Raw genomic sequence first — 20423 nt, 5'->3', positions numbered from 1 at the left:
ATTCGGCCCCTCGAGCCTGCTCCGCCATTCAATGAGATCATGGCTGATCATCCAAATTCAGTACCCTGTCCCTGCCTTCTCCCCATATCCCTTGATCCCTTTAGCCTTAAGAAATATATCCAATTCCTTCTTGAATATATTTAATGAATTGGCCTCCACTGCCTTCTGTGGTAGAGAATTCCACAGGTTCACCACTCTCTGGGTGAAGAAATTCCTCCTCATCTCAGTCCTAAATGGCTTACCCCTTATCCTGAGACTGTGACCCCTGGTTCTGGACTCCCCGGCCATCGGGAACATCCTTCCTGCATCCAGTCTGTCCAGTCCTGTCAGAATTTTATAAGTTTCAATGAGGTCCTCTCTCATTCTTCTAAACTCCAGCGAGTACAACGAAGGTTCACCAGAGGTTCCTGGGATGAGAGGGCTGTCCTATGATGAGAGATTGAGTAGATTGGGCCTATATTCACTGGATTTTAGAAGAATGGGAGGTGATCTCATAGAAACGTATAAAATTCTTAAGAGAGCTTCACAGGGTAGATACTGAGAGGCTGTTTCCCCCTGGCTGGAGAGTCTAGAACCAGGGGTCACAGTCTCAGGATAAGGGGTCGGCCATTTTGGACTGAGATGAGGAGGAATTTCTTCACTCAGAGGGCGGTGAATCTTTAGAATTCTCTGCCCCAGAGGGCTGTGGAGGCTCAGTCGTTGAGTATATTCAAGGCTGAGATCGAGAGATTTTTGGACTCTCGGGGAATCGAGGGATATGGGGATCGGGCGGGAAAGTGGAGTTGAGGTCGAAGATCAGTTATTGAATGGTGGAGCAGGCTCGAATGGCCAAATTGCCCACTCCTGCTCCCATTTCTTATGTCAAAGGAGGAGAGAGAGGCGGAGAGGTTTAGGGAGGGAATTCCAGAGCTCGGGGCCCAGGCGGCTGAAGGCACGGCCGCCAATGGTGGAGCGATAGAAATCGGGGGATGCGCGAGAGTCTGGATTTGGAGGAGCGCAGAGATCTTGGGGGGTTGTCGGGGCTGGAGGAGGTTACAGAGATAGGGGGGGAGGGGGCAGGGTGAGGGCCGCGGAGGGGATTTCAGGTAGTTCAGTAACTGTCACGCTCGCCTCATTCCCCTCTCCATTCTGTTCTTCCTCAGACGGCAACCTGTACTCTGCGACAATGGCGGACTTTCTCGCGAGCGACGCGGTCATCTACCGCAGCCTGGGCGAGAACCCGGTTTTGCGGACCGTCAAGTACGATTCAAAATGGCTGAAAGGTAACACAGCGCAAGCCCCACCCCTCCCCCCTAATTAAATGTTAAATATCGATCCCCGGGACACTACCAGGAACTATAACCAGGGAGAAAAATTCATAGGGGCGAGAAATTACATAGGATATACTCCAGAGAGGATCAGAACCGAGGTAGATTTTAGGCCTCGGGCCTAAGGCTGAACTCGGCGAACAGTCTCAGAGAGGAGATGTTCAGTCAATCCAGCCCTGGTAGCCACAGTGTTCTCCTGCAACCAGTTACACCTCCTCCAGACCCAGCTTTGGTTTCTTTGCTTGTCCCGTTCCTACTCCCCTTTGGCCTCCGCCCCCTCGTCCACTTTTGTCATTTAATCTCTCCTGTCCTTCCACCCGATCACAGGCCTTCCCTTTTTGTTCTTTCCTCCCCCCCTCTCCCCCACCTCTTTCCCAGCCCCCACCCACCACCCCCCCCCGCACTTCTAAAACGGGCTAACCTCTCTAACTTCTCCCGGTTCTGACGGAAAGGTCATATACCTGAAACGTTACACAGGGTTACAGAGGCACAGAAACAGGCCGCTCGGCCCAACCAGCCCATGCCGGTGTTTATGCTCCCCTCCAGCCTCCTCCCATCTTTCCTCATCCAACTCTATCAGCGTAACCCTCTATTCCCGTCTCCCTCATATGCGTGTCCAGCCTCCCCTTAAATGCATCGATACTATTCGCCTCAGCCACTCCCTGTGGCAGCGAGTTCCACATTCTCACCACTCTCTGGGTAAAGAAGTTTCTCCTGAATTCCCCATTGGATTTCTTGGTGACTCTCTTATATTGACGGCCTCTAGTTATGCTCTTCCCCACAAGTGGAAACATTCTCTCTGTATCCACTCTATCAAAACCTTTCATCATTTTAAAGACCTCTATTAGGTCACCCCTCAGCCTTCTTTTTTCAAGCGAACAGACCCAGCCTGTTCATCCTTTCCTGATATGAATACCCTCGCATTTCTGGTATCATCCTTGTAAATCTTCTCTGCACCCTCTCCAGTGCCTCTATATCCTTTTTATAATATGGCGACCACAACTGCACTCAGTACTCCAAGTGTGGTCTAACCAAGGTTCGATACACGTGTAGCATAACTTCCCTACTTTTCAATTCTATCCCTCAAGAATTAAACCCTAGTTCCTGGTTTGCTTTTTTTTATGGCCTTGCTAACCTGTGTCGTAGAGAAATGTGCGTCCTCTAAACACTTTTATTTTATTAGTTGTATAACTTGTTGGGGATGGTGGGAGGGAAAGTAAGCTGTTTGATTGACAGTCCTGATTCATCCAATCGGGCAACGGAGCATCTGTTGGCGTTCTGATTGGCCGTGGGGGAAAATTTGTAAAACTGACCGACGTTGCACCCCACCTGGTCTGTGCGATGTCACCGGATCTCAGCCCTGGCGCACGAGAAACGGCGTCAGCACCCCTGGGCTCGGGAAACGGGATAGCGATCCCGGTTCCTGCTCGTGCATCTCTGTCCCGTGACCCCCCCCCCCGCAGGTCAGAGGCTGGGTATTCTGCGGCGAGTGTCTCACCTCCTGACTCCCCAAAGCCTTTCCACCATCTACAAGGCACAAGTCAGGAGTGTGAGGGAATACTCGCCACTTGCCTGGATGAGTTGAAGCTCCCAACAACACTCAAGAAGCTCGACACCATCCAGGACAAAGCAGCCTGCTTGATCGGCACCCCATCCACCACCTTAAACATCCACTCGCTCCACCACCGGCGCACCGTGGCTGCAGTGTGTGCCATCTACAAGATGCACTGCAGCAACTCGCCAAGGCTTCTTCGGCAGCACCTCCCAAACCCGCGGCCTCTTCCACCTAGAAGGACAAGGGCAGCAGGTGCGTGGGAACACCACCACCTCCCAAGTTCCCCTCCAAGTTACACACCATCCTGACTTGCAAATATATCGGCTGATCCTTCATCGTCGCTGGGTCAAAATCCTGGAACTCCCTCCCTAACAGCACTGTGGGAGCACCTTCACCACACGGACTGCAGCGGTTCAAGAAGTGCAAAGTCTTGTTCTATTTCCCATTCCTACCCTCCGGTGCCACCTCAGCCCGAACTCATCTCTCATTGGACCATTAACCAGCAGGCCGAGGAGGTCAACAGTGAAAGGTCGGCCTTGAACCCACTGCACCACCCAGGTCCCTACGACACCACCACCCCCACCCCCCCGCCACCTCCGCTCCTCGCCAACTCTGCCCTTCGCCATCAATGGTCTCGCCCGCCCTGAAGGCCTCTCCACGTCGACTCAGCCTGAGCGCGTTGGTCTTAACAAAACGTTACCCTTTCTTCCTGTCGAACAGAGCCTCACTTCGTCCACGCGATCGAACACGACCGCTACGTGTATTTCTTCTTCCGAGAGATCGCCATCGAGTACACGACGTTGGGGCGGGTAAGTTAACCCGACAGAGATAGAAACCGGGGTGGGGAGGGTGTTGAAGGTTGCAAGGGGAGGCGGGGAGGGAACTGAACAGAAAGAACTTGAATTTCTACTGCATCTTCCGCTACCTCAGACCATCCCAAAGCAGCCATTTTGTGTGCGCAGCAAGATCCCACGAGCCAACCAATCAGTTGTCCTTTTTTTGGCTGGTGTTGGTGGAGCCAATGAAGTACCTGTTTTTTTGAAGTGTGGTCACTGTTGAAATGTACGAAACGCGGCAGCTAATTTGCGCACAGCAAGCTCCCACAAGCATCAATGTGATAATGATTGGATCATCTGTTTTTAGTGATTTTGGTTGAGGGATAAATATTGGCCCCAGGACACCGGGGAGAACTCCCCCTGCTATTCTTCCAATAGTGGCCATGGGATCTTTTACATCCACCTGAGAGAGCAGACGGGGCCTCATCCGAAAGACGGCATCTCCGACAGTGCGGCGCTCCCTCAGTACCGCCCCTCCGACAGTGCGGCGCTCCCTCAGTACTGCCCCTCCGACAGTGCTGCGCTCCCTCAGTACTGCCCCTCCGACAGTGCGGCGCTCCCTCAGTACTGCCCCTCCGACAGTGCGGCGCTCCCTCAGTACCGCTCCTCCGACAGTGCGGCGCTCCCTCAGTACCGCCCCTCTGACAGTGCGGCGCTCCCTCAGTACTGCCCCTCCGACAGTGCGGCGCTCCCTCAGTACTGCCCCTCCGACAGTGCAGCGCTCCCTCTGTACTGCCCCTCCGACAGTGCAGCGCTCCCTCAGTACTGCCCCTCCGACAGTGCGGCGCTCCCTCAGTACTGCCCCTCCGACAGTGCGGCGCTCCCTCTATACTGCCCCTCCGACAGTGCGGCGCTCCCTCCAGTACTGCCCCTCCGACAGTGCGGCGCTCCCTCTGTACTGCCCCTCCGACAGTGCGGCGCTCCCTCAGTACTGCCCCTCCGACAGTGCGGCGCTCCCTCAGTACTGCCCCTCCGACAGTGCGGCGCTCCCTCTGTACTGCCCCTCCGACAGTGCGGCGCTCCCTCAGTACTGCCCCTCCGACAGTGCGGCGCTCCCTCTGTACTGCCCCTCCGACAGTGCGGCCTCCCTCAGTACTGCCCCTCCGACAGTGCGGCGCTCCCTCTGTACTGCCCCTCCGACAGTGCGGCGCTCCCTCAGTACTGCCCTGGAGTGTCAGCCTGGATTTTTGTGCTCGAGTCTCTGGAGTGGGATTTGAACCCACGACCTTCTGACTCAGAGGGGTGAGAGTGCTGCTCACTGAGCCACGGCCTGACATGTCGGCCCGAGTATAATCTTGCCCTCTCTGCTTGGAGGTTAGACCGGTGATCGCCCCTGAGAGCGCTCGCCTCGAGCAGATCTGAACCCGGATGTACGCGTGGGGTTAAATCATTAGCACATCTCCAACATGACAACAACCTGCATTTATAGAGCGCCTTTAACGTAGTTAAACGTCCCAGGGTGCTTCACAGGAGCGATTATCAGACAAAATTTGACACCGAGCCACATAAGGCGATATTAGGACAGGTGACCAAAAGCTTGGTCAAAGAGGTGGGTTTTAAGGAGCGTCTTAAAGGAGGAGAGAGAGGCGGAGAGGTTTAGGGAGGGAATTCCAGAGCTCGGGGCCCAGGCGGCTGAAGGCACGGCCGCCAATGGTGGAGCGATGGAAGTCGTGGGGGGTGCGCGAGAGGCCGGGATTGGAGGAGCGCAGAGATCTCAGGGGGGTGGTTGTGGGGCTGGAGGAGGTTACAGAGATAGGGAGAGGGGGGCGAGGAGGCCACGGAGGGGATTTGAACACGAGGATGAGAATTTTAGAATCGAGGTGTTGTTGGATCCGGGAGCCAATGTAGGTCAGCGAGCAACAGTGGGGGTGAGGGGTGAACGGGACTCGGTATGAGTTAGGCAGCCAAGTTTGGGATGAGCTGAGGTTTAGAGAGGGTGGAAGGTGGGAGGCCGGGCCTGGAGAGCGTTGGAATAGTCGGGATTCTGGATGCAGCTCCGCACCACCGCTGGACACCCCGCATTAGCGGGAAAGGTTCAACAGCCGGCCTGCAACCCGCCAGGGAGTGGCTAGCTGTGGGGAGACGGAGCATCTACTGAATGCGTGGGGGGGGGGGAAGGGGAGACGGATTGCGCCAACTGGCCTCACCCCGCTCTCTGCCCCTCCAGGTGGTCTTCTCCCGCGTGGCGCGGGTCTGCAAGAACGACATGGGCGGCTCGCCGAGGGTCCTGGAGAAGTATTGGACGTCTTTCCTGAAAGCCCGCCTCAACTGCTCCATCTCCGGCGAGTCTTTCTTCTACTTCGACGTCCTCCAGTCGGTGACCGGGGTCGTGACGATCGACGGGCGTCCCGCCATCATCGCCATCTTCACCACCCAGGCCAACAGGTACCCGCCTGCCATAAGGAGCTTTACTCTGTATCTAACCCGTGCTGTACCTGCCCTGGGAGTATTTGATGGGACAGCCTAGAGGGAGCTTTACTCTGTATCTAACCCGTGCTGTACCTGCCCTGGGAGTGTTTGATTGGGACAGTGTAGAGGGAGCTTTACTCTGTATCTAACCCGTGCTGTACCTGCCCTGGGAGTGTTTGACGGGACAGTGTAGAGGGAGCTTTACTCTGTATCTAACCCGTGCTGTACCTGCCCTGGGAGTGTTTGATGGGACAGTGTAGAGGGAGCTTTACTCTGTATCTAACCCGTGCTGTACCTGCCCTGGGAGTGTTTGATGGGGACAGTGTAGAGGGAGCTTTACTCTTTATCTAACCCGTGCTGTACCTGCCCTGGGAGTGTTTGATGGGACAGTGTAGAGGGAGCATTACTCTGTATCTAACCCAAGCTGTACCTGCCCTGGGAGTGTTTGATGGGGACAGTGTAGAGGGAGCTTTACTCTGTATCTAACCTGTGCTGTACCTGTCCTGGGAGTGTTTGATGGGACAGTGTAGAGGGAGCTTTACTCTGTATCTAACCCGTGCTGTACCTGCCCTGGGAGTGTTTGATGGGACAGTGTAGAGGGAGATTTACTCTGTATCTAACCCATGCTGTACCTGCCCTGGGAGTGTTTGATGGGAAAGTGTAGAGGGAGCTTTACTCTGTATCTAACCCGTGCTGTACCTGCCCTGGGAGTGTTTGATGGGACAGTGTAGAGGGAGCTTTACTCTGTATCTAACCCCTGCTGTACCTGCCCTGGGAGTGTTTGATGGGACAGTGTAGAGGGAGCTTTACTCTGTATCTAACCCGTGCTGTACCTGCCCTGGGAGTGTTTGATGGGACAGTGTAGAGGGCGCTTTACTCTGTATCTAACCCGTGCTGTGCCTGCCCTGGGAGTGTTTGATGGGGCAGTATAGAGGGAGCTTTATTCTGTATCTAACCCGTGCTGTACCTGCCCTGGGAGTGTTTGATGGGACAGTGTAGAGGGCGCTTTACTCTGTATCTAACCCGTGCTGTGCCTGCCCTGGGAGTGTTTGATGGGACAGTGTAGAGGGCGCTTTACTCTGTATCTAACCCATGCTGTACCTGCCCTGTGAGTGTTTGACGGGGACAGTGTAGAGGGAGCTTTACTCTGTATCTAACCCGTGCTGTACCTGCCCTGGGAATGTTTGATTGGACAGTGTAGAGGGAGCTTTACTCTGTATCTAACCCGTGCTGTACCTGCCCTGGGAGTGTTTGATGGGACAGTGTAGAGGGAGCTTTACTCTGTATCTAACCCGTGCTGTGCCTGCCCTGGGAGGGTTTGATGGGACAGTGTAGAGGGAGCTTTACTCTGTATCTAACCCGTGCTGTGCCTGCCCTGGGAGTGTTTGATGGGACAGTGTAGAGGGAGCTTTACTCTGTATCTAACCCATGCTGTACCTGCCCTGTGAGTGTTTGACGGGGACAGTGTAGAGGGAGCTTTACTCTGTATCTAACCCGTGCTGTACCTGCCCTAGGAGTGTTTGATGGGACAGTATAGAGGGATCTTTGCTCTGTATTTAACCCATGCTGTACCTGCCCTGGGAGTGTTTGATGGGACAGTGTAGAGGGAGCTTTACTCTGTATCTAACCCGTGCTGTACCTGCCCTGGGAGTGTTTGATGGGACAGTGTAGAGGGAGCTTTGCTCTGTATTTAACCCATGCTGTACCTGCCCTGGGAGTGTTTGATGGGACAGTGTAGAGGGAGCTTTACTCTATATCTAACCCCGTGCTGCACCTGCCCTGGGAGTGTATGATGGGACAGTGTAGAGGTAGCTTTACTCTGTATCTAACCCGTGCTGTACCTGCCCTGGGAGTGTTTGAAGGGACAGTGTAGAGGGAGCTTTACTCTGTATCTAACCCGTGCTGTAGCTGCCCTGGGAGTGTTTGATGGGACAGTGTAGAGGGAGCTTTACTCTGTATCTAACCCGTGCTGTACCTGCCCTGGGAGTGTTTCATGGGACAGTGTAGAGGGAGCTTTACTCTGTATCTAACCCATGCTGTACCTGCCCTGGGAGTGTTTGATGGGACAGTGTAGAGGGAGCTTTACTCTGCATCTAACCCGTGCTGTACTTGCCCTGGGAGTGTTTGATGGGACAGTGTAGAGGGAGCTTTACTCTGTATCTAACCCGTGCTGTACCTGCCCTGGGAGTGTTTGATGGGACAGTGTAGAGGGAGCTTTGCTCTTTATTTAACCCATGCTGTACCTGCCCTGGGAGTGTTTGATGGGACAGTGCAGAGGGAGCTTTACTCTATATCTAACCCCGTGCTGTACCTGCCCTGGGAGTGTATGATGGGACAGTGTAGAGGGAGCTTTACTCTGTATCTAACCCGTGCTGTACCTGCCCTGGGAGTGTTTGATGGGACAGTGTAGAGGGAGCTTTACTCTGTATCTAACCCGTGCTGTACCTGCCCTGGGAGTGTTTGATGGGACTGTGTAGAGGGAGCTTTGCTCTGTATTTAACCCATGCTGTACCTGCCCTGGGAGTGTTTGATGGGACAGTGTAGAGGGAGCTTTACTCTATATCTAACCACGTGCTGTACCTGCCCTGGGAGTGTATGATGGGACAGTGTAGAGGGAGCTTTACTCTGTATCTAACCCGTGCTGTACCTGCCCTGGGAGTGTTTGAAGGGACAGTGTAGAGGGAGCTTTACTCTGTATCTAACCCGTGCTGTACCTGCCCTGGGAGTGTTTGATGGGACAGTGTAGAGGGAGCTTCACTCTGTATCTAACCCGTGCTGTACCTGCCCTGGGAGTGTTTGATGGGACAGTGTAGAGGGAGCTTTACTCTGTATCTAACCCATGCTGTACCTGCCCTGGGAGTGTTTGAAGGGACAGTGTAGAGGGAGATTTACTCTGTATCTAACCCGTGCTGTACCTGCCCTGGGAGTGTATGATGGGACAGTGTAGAGGGAGCTTTACTCTGTATCTAACCCGTGCTGTACCTGCCCTGGGAGTGTTTGAAGGGACAGTGTAGAGGGAGCTTTACTCTGTATCTAACCCGTGCTGTACCTGCCCTGGGAGTGTTTGATGGGACAGTGTAGAGGGAGCTTCACTCTGTATCTAACCCGTGCTGTACCTGCCCTGGGAGTGTTTGATGGGACAGTGTAGAGGGAGCTTTACTCTGTATCTAACCCATGCTGTACCTGCCCTGGGAGTGTTTGAAGGGACAGTGTAGAGGGAGATTTACTCTGTATCTAACCCGTGCTGTACCTGCCCTGGGAGTGTTTGATGGGACAGTGTAGAGGGAGCTTTACTCTGTATCTAACCCGTGCTGTACCTGCCCTGGGAGTGTTTGATGGGACAGTGTAGAGGGAGCTTTACTCTGTATTTAACCAATGCTGTACCTGCCCTGGGAGTGTTTGATGGGACAGTGTAGAGGGAGCTCTACTCTGTGATATACCTCTGTTATTTAGCCAATAAAATTGATGTACCTATCAATTCATTCCATGAAAAGCGACGAGTTAAGATAGTAACTATAGGTTTTTATTGGCTAAATAACAGAGCCCACCCTCGTGGGCGATCGGTTCCAACAAGGGAGAATACGAGCCAAGCGGTCACCTTTATACCTGGGCAAGTAGGCGGAGCCATGGGCGGAGTCAGCTGAGGTAAGCCCAGGTATAGCAGTGTGTGTGGCAAGAGGTAACCTTGTGTGGCGATAACAACAGTGTAAACAGTGATAACAACAGTGTAACAATAGTGAACGGTTGTGAACGGTAACAGTGGTTTACCACACTCTGTATCTAACCCGTGCTGTACCTGCCCTGGGAGTGTTTGATGGGACAGTGTAGAGGGAGCTTTACTCTGTATTTAACCCGTGCTGTACCTGCCGTGGGAGTGTTTGATGGGACAGTGTAGAGGGAGCTTTACTCTGTATCTAACACCGTGCTGTACCTGCTGTGGGAGTGTTTGATGGGACAGTGTAGAGGGAGCTTTACTCTGTATCTAACCCCGTGCTGTACCTGCCCTGGGAGTGTTTGATGGGACAGTGTAGAGGGAGCTTTACTCTGTATTTAACCCGTGCTGTACCTGCCGTGGGAGTGTTTGATGGGACAGTGTAGAGGGAGCTTTACTCTGTATCTAACACCGTGCTGTACCTGCTGTGGGAGTGTTTGATGGGACAGTGTAGAGGGAGCTTTACTCTGTATCTAACCCGTGCTGTACCTGCCCTGGGAGTGTTTGATGGGACAGTGTAGAGGGAGCTTTACTCTGTATTTAACCCGTGCTGTACCTGCCCTGGAAGTGTTTGATGGGGACAGTGTAGAGATGTTCCTGATGATCTGGACCCAGTTAGTGTCCTCCGTACCAATATGGACCCATTCACTCACTGGGATTTTATTGCACTGGAGATTGGAGTCCAGTTATTCAGGGAAATTAGTTAACAGCTCTGTATTGCTCACAGGTCAATATTAACGATTGGTGTTTCTGTTCCCCAGTATCCCGGGATCGGCTGTTTGTGCCTTCTTCATGGAGGACATTCAGAACGCATTCAACGGTCGCTTCAAGGAGCAGCGGTCCACGGACTCCACCTGGACGGCTGTGCAGGAGGACAGAGTGCCGACGCCAAGGTACGGCAGCCTCACCGGTGGTCCTGAGCCCAACCGAATGCCAGAGGAACGTTCAACAGTTATTGGGAGCGAGCGGGAGAGCGGCATTGCGACTGGGAGCGGTTTTGGCGGGGAGATGTCCTTCTTGAGGTTCCGGGGCGATTCGGTGGAGGGAAGATTGAAGAACGTGGGCAGGAAAACACCACCTGGTCCATCAAGCCTGCCCCAACACTCGTGATGGCTTGAGCATCCTGACTAGATACTTCCCAATCATCCCCCTGCAGCCGTGTAATCTCCCGGAAGGGTTTAAAAAACCCAGGGCCAAAAAATACTCAGGGGGAAATTCCTCTTCGACCCCCTCAGGCATTCGAAACTAGACCAGGAGATCACACGGACCCAGTGTTCTCAATAAAGACACTGACCTTCTCCATGATGCTCTCTCAGCCACCGGTCGAGCTCCCCCTTGAAGGCAGAATGTTAGCCACCCTCCACACCAGCCGCCAACATGTTCCAGAGACTCACTGCTCTCCGCGACTAGAAGACATAGAAACATGGAAGATAGGAGCAGGAGTAGGCCATTCGGTCCCTCGAGCCCGCTCCGCCATTCAATGCGATCATGGCTGATCATCCAAATTCAGTACCCTGTCCCTGCTTTCTCCCCATATCCCTTTAGCCTTAAGAAATATATCCAACCCCTTCTTGAATATATTTAATGAATTGGCCTCAACTGCCTTCTGTGGTAGAGAATTCCACAGGTTCACCACGCTCTGGGTGAAGAAATTCCTCCTCATCTCAGTCCTAAATGGCTTACCCCTTATCCTTAGACTGTGACCCCTGGTTCTGGACTCCCCGACCATCGGGAACATCCTTCCTGCATCTAGTCTGTCCAGTCCTGTTAGAATTTTATAAGTTTCAATGAGATCCCCTCTCATTCTTCAAAACTCCAGCGAGTATAAGCCCAATCGACCCAATCTCTCCTCATACGTCATTCCTGCCATCCCAGGTATCAGCCTGGTGAATCTTCGCTGAACTCCTTCCATGGCAAGAACATCCTTCCTCAGATAAGCCCAACAGCTGAAATCTGGTGGCGGCCCTCGAGCTGGATCTCCCTGCTCCAATTGGAGGGTCCCAGGAACAGCCAGGAGGGGAACGCAGTGTTAAGGTTAGGGACCCTGATGCCTCCCTCCTCCCGCCAGACAGTCTCCAGGGCCTGAGGGGAGTCCGTCGCTGGCGGCGGGAACTGAGACCTGCGGCCTAGATCATGGCTGGAGGTCTCTCAGACCTCGCAGTGAATCGTCTGGGGGCTTCCTCCTCCGCCCCCTCCACCTCCACCCCTCCCTCTGCAGAAGTCCGGCGGAAACCCCGTTCGCGCGCGTGGAAAGGGGGTGATGTAAGAAGACTACGGAGCACTTGGTTGGAGTATAAAACAAGGCTTTAATCAACTGTTTCACAACCATGAGATTCTAGTCACATCACTAGTTCCTGGTTACAAAAAAGTCCTGAGCAAGCTGGGCCCATGCCCGAGTATTTATACTTTCCTTGGACGGCACCACCAGCTGGCCGCCCAGTGTTACTTCATGAGTCATTTCTTCATGACAGGGGGGGCGGTTTTCCCGGAACCATCAGGAGCCTCGCGGGATATTCGCAGTGACTGTGGTGCTGTCGGCCAATGGGAGCACAGCAACTCGCTGTCGGAGCGGCACGTCAAAGGGAAAGTGTCCAGAACCAGAGGGCACGGCCTGAGCTTGAATGGGCGGGCGGGGGTAAATTCCAAACGAATCTGCGGCAACGATCTTTCAATGAGCGAGTGGTCGCTCTATGGACCCAGGCTCCCTCGGGAGATGGTGTGAGCAATTAGTATTGATTCACTCAAAGGCCCCATTTAGATTTCTTTCAGTAAATAACGTTTTGGGGGGATCCAGGACACGAGTAATTGGAGACAGGATGTGTGGAGAGTGCAGCGTGCTCGGGAGGAGCGGGTAACTTTGGATCTCTGGTTCCCGAACCTCTCCCCCACTGGGGGTATTCCCCACCTCGTGCCTGGGTCTGTTGTTGATAGAGATCGATCGCTGTGATTAATGCTAAACCTGTATCGAACCTTGGTTAGGCCACACTTGGAGCACTGCGTACAGTTCTGGTCGCCACATTATAAAAAGGATAGAGAGTCACTGGAGAGAAGATTTACAAGGATGATACCAGAAATGCGAGGGTGTTGGGGTCGACAGAATCATAGAAACATAGAAGATAGGAGCAGGAGTCGGCCATTCGGCCCTTCGAGCCTGCTCCGCCATTCAATGTGATCATGGCTGATCATCCAAACTCAGTACCCTGTCCCTGCCTTTTCACCATATCCCTTGATCCCTTTAGCCTCAAGAAATATATCCAACTCTTTCTTGAATATATTTAATAAACTAGCCTCTGTGGCAGAGAATTCCACAGGTTCACCACTCTCTGGGTGAAGAAATTCCTCCTCATTTCAGTCCTAAATGGCTTACCCCTTATCCTTAGACTATGACCCCTGTTTCTGGACTCCCCCGCCATCGGGAACATCCTTCCTGCATCTAGTCTGTCCAGACCTGACAGAATTTTATAGGTTTCGATGAGATCCCCTCTCAATCTTCTAAACTCCAGTGAGTATAAGCCCAATCGACACAATCAACAGGCTGAGACTTTTCTTTAAGCAAAAGCAAAACGTCTCTTACTTTAATCAATCTCCACGAGGTCTGAAGGCTCAGCCCCATGCAGGGGCTATGACGTCATCACGCCACCGATGTCATGACGTCATCATGTTCCCGACGCTCTTAAAGGGACCCTGCACCAATAACCCAACCCAGCATGTACATGTCACAACATTGCTATACAAAGTGAATTGTGTTTAAGTACATATAACAGCATTGGCTATACATTGTGTTATTGTCCCTATGTGGTCTCCGCCACAAGGGTATACATATCAGGAGAGGGTGAACAGGCTGGGTCTCTTTTCTCTTGAAAAAAGGCGGCTGAGGGGTGACCTAATAGAGGTCTTTAAAATGATGAAAGGTTTTGATCGAGTGGATACAGAGAGAATGTTTCCACTTGTGGGGAGGCGCAAAACTAGAGGCCGTCAATATAAGATCGTCACCAAGAAATCCAACGGGGAATTCAGGAGAAACTTCTTTACCCAGAGAGTGGTGAGAATGTGGAACTCGCTGCCACAGGGAGTGGTTGAGGCGAAGAGCGTCGATGCATTTAAGGGGAGGCTGGACAAGCACATGAGAGAGAAGGGAATAGAGGGTGACGCTGATGGAGTTAGATGAGGAAAGACGGGAGGAGGCTCGAGTGGAGCATAAACACCGGTATGGACTGGTTGGGCCGAATGGCCTGTTTCTGTATATCCTACATATGAACAACTCCATTCTATCATGCGGCTACCAGGATGGTAGAAGGCCATCCCGAAGGACCTTGGTTTTCTTGTGTCCAGCAATTCCTATGTGGGACCTAATTGTCTTCTTCTCCCCACCTCCAAGGCCCGGATGTTGTGCGGGACACGGAGCAGCTCAGTCTTACAAGAGCACCAATGAGTTCCCAGATGAAAGCCTATCCTTCATTAAATCCCACCCTCTCCTGGACGACGCTGTCCCGCTGATCATGGAGACACCTTGGTTGACCAGGACCACCGTCAGGTAAGACCATCGGCAACGAGGCGCGAGGTGGAAGTTGGCGAATGGGCAACGGTGTCGGTCTCAGGGACTGGGGAGCGACTGAGTTATTGAGCTGTCCTTTTACCTCAAGGAATGGGTTCCATGGTCGAACTGGGCATCTCCTGAACCCGCGACCTCTACAGCCCTTGACCTCCCAAACCCTTGACCATCCGAACCCATGACCATCCGATCCCTTGACCATCCGAACCCTTGACCTTCCCAACCCTTGACCTCCCAAATCCTTGACCGCCCGAACCCTTGACCTTCCAAACACTTCACCATCCGAACCCTTGACCTTCCAAACCCTTCACCATCCAAACCCTTCACCATCCAAACCCTTGCCCTCCTGAACCCACGACCATCTGAATCCTTGACCATCCGAACCCTTGCCCTCCTGAACCCACGACCATCTGAACACTTGACCATCCAAACCATTGACCTTCCCAACCTTTGACCTCCCAAACCCTTGACCATCCGAACCCTTGACCTCCCAAACCCTTGACCATCAGAACCCTTGACCTACCGAACCCTTGACCTCCCGAACCCATGACTATCTGAACCCTTGACCATCTGCACCCTTGACCTCCCGAACCCTTGACCTCCCGAGCCCGCCATCTCCCGAACCTGCGACCTCCAAAACCCGTGACCTCCCAAATCTGCGACCTCCCGAACCCACGACCCCTTCAACCCATGAACTCTACTGCCTAGAAGGACAAGGGCAGCAGGCGCATCGGAACACCACCACCTCCAAGTTCCCCTCCAAGTCACACTCACCATCCTGACTTGGAAATATATCAACCGATCCTTCATCGTCACTGGGTCAAAATCCTGGAACTCCCTCCCTAACAGCACTGTGGGAGCACCTTCACTACAGGGACTGCAGCGGTTCAAGAAGGTGGCTCACCACCACCTTCTCAAGGGGCGATTAGGGATGGGCAATAAATGCTGGTTGTGCCAGCAACGCCCAGATCCCGAGAGTCAATTAAAAAAAAGTAAGGATTTTGACCCAGCGACGATGAAGGAACGGCCGATATATTTCCAAGTCAGGATGGCGTGTGTGACTCGGAGGGGAACTTGGAGGTGGTGGTGTTCCCATACGCCTGCTGCCCTTGCCCATCTAGGTGGAAGAGGTCGCGGGTTTGGGAGGTGCTGTTGAAGGAGCCTTGGCGAGTTGCTGCAGTGCAACTTGTAGATGGTCCACACTGCAGCCACGGTGCGCTGGTGGTGGAGGGAGCGAATGTTTAAGGTGGTGGATGGGGTGCCAATCAAGCGGGCTGCTTTGTCCTGGATGGTGTCGAGCTTCTTGAGTGTTGTTGGAGCTGCACTCATCCAGGCAAGTGGAGAGTATTCCATCACACTCCTGACTTGTGCCTTGCAGATGGTGGAAAAGCTTTGGGGAGTCAGGAGGTGAGACACTCGCCACAGAATACCCAGCCTCTGACCTGCTCTTGTAGCCACAGTATTTATGTGGCTGGTCCAGTTAAGTTTCTGGTCAATGGTGACCCCCAGGATGTTGATGGTGGGGGATTCAGCGATGGTAATGCCATTGAATGTCAAGGGGAGGTGGTTAGACTCTCGCTTGTTGGAGATAGTCATTGCCTGGCACTTGTGTGGCGCGAATGTGACCTGCCACTTACCAGCCCAAGTCTGAAAGACACAACTGCCGTGGGTGATTAAACCTCACTTTGTTTTAAACTCTAGTCTGAGGGTCTAATTGCTGATTGGGTGTGCTGGGGCGCCCCCTTCACCTGGTTAAACCCTTGCACTCTGCACTTTAACCTCACAGGTCCAAGCTGACCCAGATAGTTGCTGACACCTCGGCTGGTCCGTACCAGAACTACACGGTCCTGTTCGTCGGTTCGGAGGAAGGGGTGCTGCTGAAGATCTTGCCCAGAGTGCGCCAGGAGGCTCCGACGGACGGCATCCTGTTGGAGGAGATGGACGTCTACAACCCAGCGAAGTGAGTGTTGAAGGGGAGGGCGCCTTTTACGGTCGGGGAACGCGCAGTTCTCCTCTCTCTCTGGGGGGGGGGGGCCCTGAATTTACCGTGGTGTCATTGCGCGAACTTTGAACCGAACGGTTCATTGCGCTATTGACTTAACCCCCCCTCCCCGGGTGTAGGCCCAAAGCCGAAGGAAGCCAGAGAGAAGACAAGCAGGGCCTTGTACAGGGCCTTGGTGAGACCACACCTTGAGTATTGTGTGCAGTTTTGGTCGCCTTACCTGAAGAAGGACGTTCTTGCCGTGGAAGGAGTGCAGCGAAGATTCACCAGGCTGATACCTGGGATGGCAGGAATGACGTATGAGGAGAGATTGGGACGATTGGGCTTATACTCGCTGGAGTTTAGAAGAATGAGAGGGGATCTCATTGAAACTTATAAAATTCTGACAGGACTGGACAGACTAGATGTAGGAAGGATGTTCCCGATGGCGGGGGAGTCCAGAACCAGGGGTCACAGTCTAAGGATAAGGGGTAAGCCATTTAGGACTGAGATGAGGAGGAATTTCTTCACCCAGAGAGTGGTGAACCTGTGGAATTCTCTACCACAGAAGGCAGTTGAGGCCAATTCATTAAATATATTCAAGAAGGAGTCAGATATATTTCTTAAGGCTAAAGGGATCAAGGGATATGGGGAGAAAGCAGGGACAGGGTACTGAATTTGGATGATCAGCCATGATCGCATTGAATGGCGGAGCAGGCTCGAGGGGCCGAATGGCCTACTCCTGCTCCTGTCTTCTAAGCAGGGGAGGGGGGGGGGTGCGGCGGCGGTGGTGGGAGAGACAACCAAATCTCAATGGTTAGGCAGCCCACCTAATGGACCTGGAATACAAAGGGGAGGCAGCGATGCTTCAGTTGTACGGAGCTCTGGTCAGACCCCGCCTGGAGTAACTGGGTTCAGTTCTGGGCCCCGCCCCTCAGGAAGGAGATCTTGTCCTCGGAGGGGGAGCGGCGCAGATTCACCAGAATGATACCCGGGGGGGCTAAAAGGGTTAAATTCCGAGGACAGGTTGCACAGACTGGGCTTGTATTCCCTCGAGTTTAGAAGATTAAGGGGGGATCTAATCGAGGTGTTGAAGATGATTAAAGGAGTTGATCGGGTCGAGAGAGAGAGAAACTATTTCCTCTGGTGGGGGGGGAGTCCAGAACAAGGGGGGGCGTCACCTTAAAATTAGAGCCAGGCCGTTCAGGGGTGATGTCAGGAAGCACTTCTTCACACAAAGGGGGGTGGAAATCTGGAACTCTCCCCCCCAAAAAGCTGTTGAGGCTGGGGGTCAACTGAAAATGTCCATTTTTGCTGGGTAAGGGGTATTAAGGGGTATGGAGCCAAGGCAAGTAGATGGAGTTAAGATACAGACCAGGCACAATCTAGTTGAGGGGCAGAGCAGGCTCGAGGGGCTGAATGGCCTCCTCCTGTTCCTGTGTTCCTAATGGCTTATCGGATAAAGGCACCGTGGGGCGCGATGCTGAGCCGCAGGAACCTGTGCCTTACCTGGGATGGCAGGAATGACGTATGAGGAGAGATTGGGTCGATTGGGCTTGTACTCGCTGGAGTTTAGAAGAATGAGAGGGGATCTCATTGAAACTTATAAAATTCTAACAGGACTAGACAGACTAGATGCAGGAAGGATGTTCCCGATGGTCGGGGGGAGTCCAGAACCAGGGGTCACAGTCTAAGGATAAGGGGTAAGCCATTTAGGACAGAGATGAGGAGGAATTTCTTCACCCAGAGAGTGGTGAACCTGTGGAATTCTCTACCACAGAAGGCAGTAGAGGCCAATTCATTAAATATATTCAAGAAGGATTTAGATATATTTCTTAAGGCTAAGGGGATCAAGGGATATGGGGAGAAGGCAGGGACAGGGCACTGAATTTGGATGATCAGCCATGATCGCATTGAATAGCGGAGCAGGCTCGAGGGGCCGAATGGCCTACTCCTGCTCCTATCTTCTATGTTTCTATGTTGGCCAATCCCAGTTTGCTCCACGGACTGTGCTGAGTTGACTATCTCGGCTGGGTAGTAGATGGGGCGTCCCCCCCTATTGCACTCAGAGCCCCTTGGGTCAAGGAGGGGTCAAAATCAGCCACGTTTCCTGTTCCGGGTCATTGTCCATTCGTTCTTGCTGGAGACCGCCCCCCACCCACCCCGCCCCCCTCAAACTCTCCGATAGAGACCCCGATCTCTCCCGTGGTGAGGGACCCTCAAGCTCTTGTGTCTCTTCCACCCTTGCAGGTGTAACGTGAAAGGTGAAGACAGGAGGATTCTGGGCTTGGAGCTGGACAAGGACCATCACGCCCTGTTTGTGGGCTTCGCGGGCTGTGTCATTCAGGTGCCTCTGAGCCGCTGCGAGAGTTACAGCAAATGCAAGCGGTAAGTGATGTAATAAAACTCACTACGCACTTGGTTCGAGCATAAAGCAAGGCTTTAATCAACTTGTTTCAGAACATGGAGGTCTAGTTGTACTTCACTAGTTCCTGTCTTACAAAATGTCCCTGAGCAAGCTGGGCCCACGCCCGAGTATTTATACTCCTTGGATGGCGCCACCAGCTGGCCGTCCAGCATTATTTCATAAGTAGTTTCTTGATGATGAGATTTATAACAGTAAGTGAAGGACATTTACCCCCTCCTGCGCACCAGCCTTTATTGCCCATCCCTAATTGCCCTTGAGAAGGTGGTGGTGAGCTGCTTACTTGAACCGCTGCAGTCCGTGTGGTGAAGGTGCTCCCACAGCGCTGTTAGGGAGGGAGTTCCAGGATTTTGACCCAGCGACGATGAAGGAACGGCCCGATATATTTCCAAGTCAGGATGGTGTGCGACTTGGAGGGGAACTTGGAGGTGGCGGTGTTCCCATGCGCCTGCTGCCCTTGTCCTTCTAGGTGGTAGAGGTCGCGGGTTTGGGAGGTGCTGCCGAAGAAGCCTTGGCGAGTTGCTGCAGTGCATCTTGTAGATGGTACACACTGCAGCCACGGTGCGCCGGTGGTGGAGGGAGTGAATGTTTAAGGTGGTGGATGGGGTGTCGATCAAGCGGGCTGCTTTGTCCTGGATGGTGTCGAGCTTCTTGAGCGTTGTTGGAGCTGCACTCATCCAGGCAAGTGGAGAGTATTCCCTCACACTCCTGACTTGTGCCTTGTAGATGGTGGAAAGGCTTTGCGGAGTCAGGTTGCCGTTTTACCAATCGAACGATCCCAAACGATCTTTTTTTCCCGTTGTGAGAGAACTTGGACTTCACAGTGTGGATTGTTCTGATGCTCTTCAACCACTGATTACATCCTTCCAGAATAACCTGTCTGCCATCTTTCAAGTGTCAGTCGTGGCTCAGTGGGTAGCACTCTCTCTCTCGCCTCCGAGTCAGAAGGTCGTGGGTTCCAGTCCCACTCCAGAGACTCGAGCCCATAATCCAGGCCGACACTCCCAGTGCGGTACTGAGGGAGCGCCGCACTGTCGGAGGGGCAGTACTGAGGGAGCGCCGCACTGTCGGAGGGGCAGTACTGAGGGAGCGCCGCACTGTCGGAGGGGCAGTACTGAGGGAGCGCCGCACTGTCGGAGGGGCAGTACTGAGGGAGCGCCGCACTGTTGGAGGGGCGGTACTGAGGGAGCGCCGCACTGTCGGAGGGGCAGTACTGAGGGAGCGCCGCACTGTCGGAGGGGCAGTACTGAGGGAGCGCCGCACTGTCGGAGGGGCAGTACTGAGGGAGCGCCGCACTGTCGGAGGTGCGGTACTGAGGGAGCGCCGCACTGCCGGAGGGGCAGTACTGAGGGAGCGCCGCACTGTCGGAGGTGCCATCTTTCGGATGAGACGTTAAACCGAGGTCCCGTCTGCCCTCTCAGGTGGATGTAAAAGATCCCACGGCCACTATTGGAAGAAGAGCAGGGGGAGTTCTCCCCGGTGTCCTGGGGCCAATATTTTATCCCTCAACCAACATCACTAAAAAACAGATGATCCGGTCATTATCACATTGCTGTTTGTGGGAGCTTGCTGTGCGCAAATTGGCTGCTGCGTTTCCTACATCACAACACTGCTGTGTTGTTGGAATTGGCGGGGGAGGGAAGGAG

At 53.5% G+C, this 20423-nt stretch overlaps 1 protein-coding gene across 2 annotated transcripts in view; it reads left to right on the top strand.

The window, feature by feature from the left end:
* The window catches only part of sema6cb (semaphorin 6Cb), a 118475-nt gene that overhangs the window by 71886 nt on the left and 26166 nt on the right, over positions 1–20423 (top strand). For both annotated transcript variants that reach the window (XM_085978673.1, XM_085978674.1), the window contains exons 8-14: positions 1143–1262; positions 3583–3671; positions 5866–6083; positions 10581–10712; positions 14198–14353; positions 16158–16331; positions 18603–18740. In XM_085978673.1, the coding sequence (XP_085834799.1) occupies positions 1143–1262; positions 3583–3671; positions 5866–6083; positions 10581–10712; positions 14198–14353; positions 16158–16331; positions 18603–18740 (1027 nt within the window). The remainder of the gene's footprint in view (positions 1–1142; positions 1263–3582; positions 3672–5865; positions 6084–10580; positions 10713–14197; positions 14354–16157; positions 16332–18602; positions 18741–20423) is intronic.

This window comes from Somniosus microcephalus, unplaced genomic scaffold (assembly GCF_052327205.1).
Source record: "Somniosus microcephalus isolate GS21.2 unplaced genomic scaffold, FLI_Smic_1.0 unresolved_chr7, whole genome shotgun sequence".
Classification (NCBI taxonomy): Eukaryota; Metazoa; Chordata; class Chondrichthyes; order Squaliformes; family Somniosidae; genus Somniosus; species Somniosus microcephalus.
The sequence above is the reverse complement of the archived record's forward strand: the minus strand, read 5'-3'. Positions and strand labels throughout refer to the sequence as shown.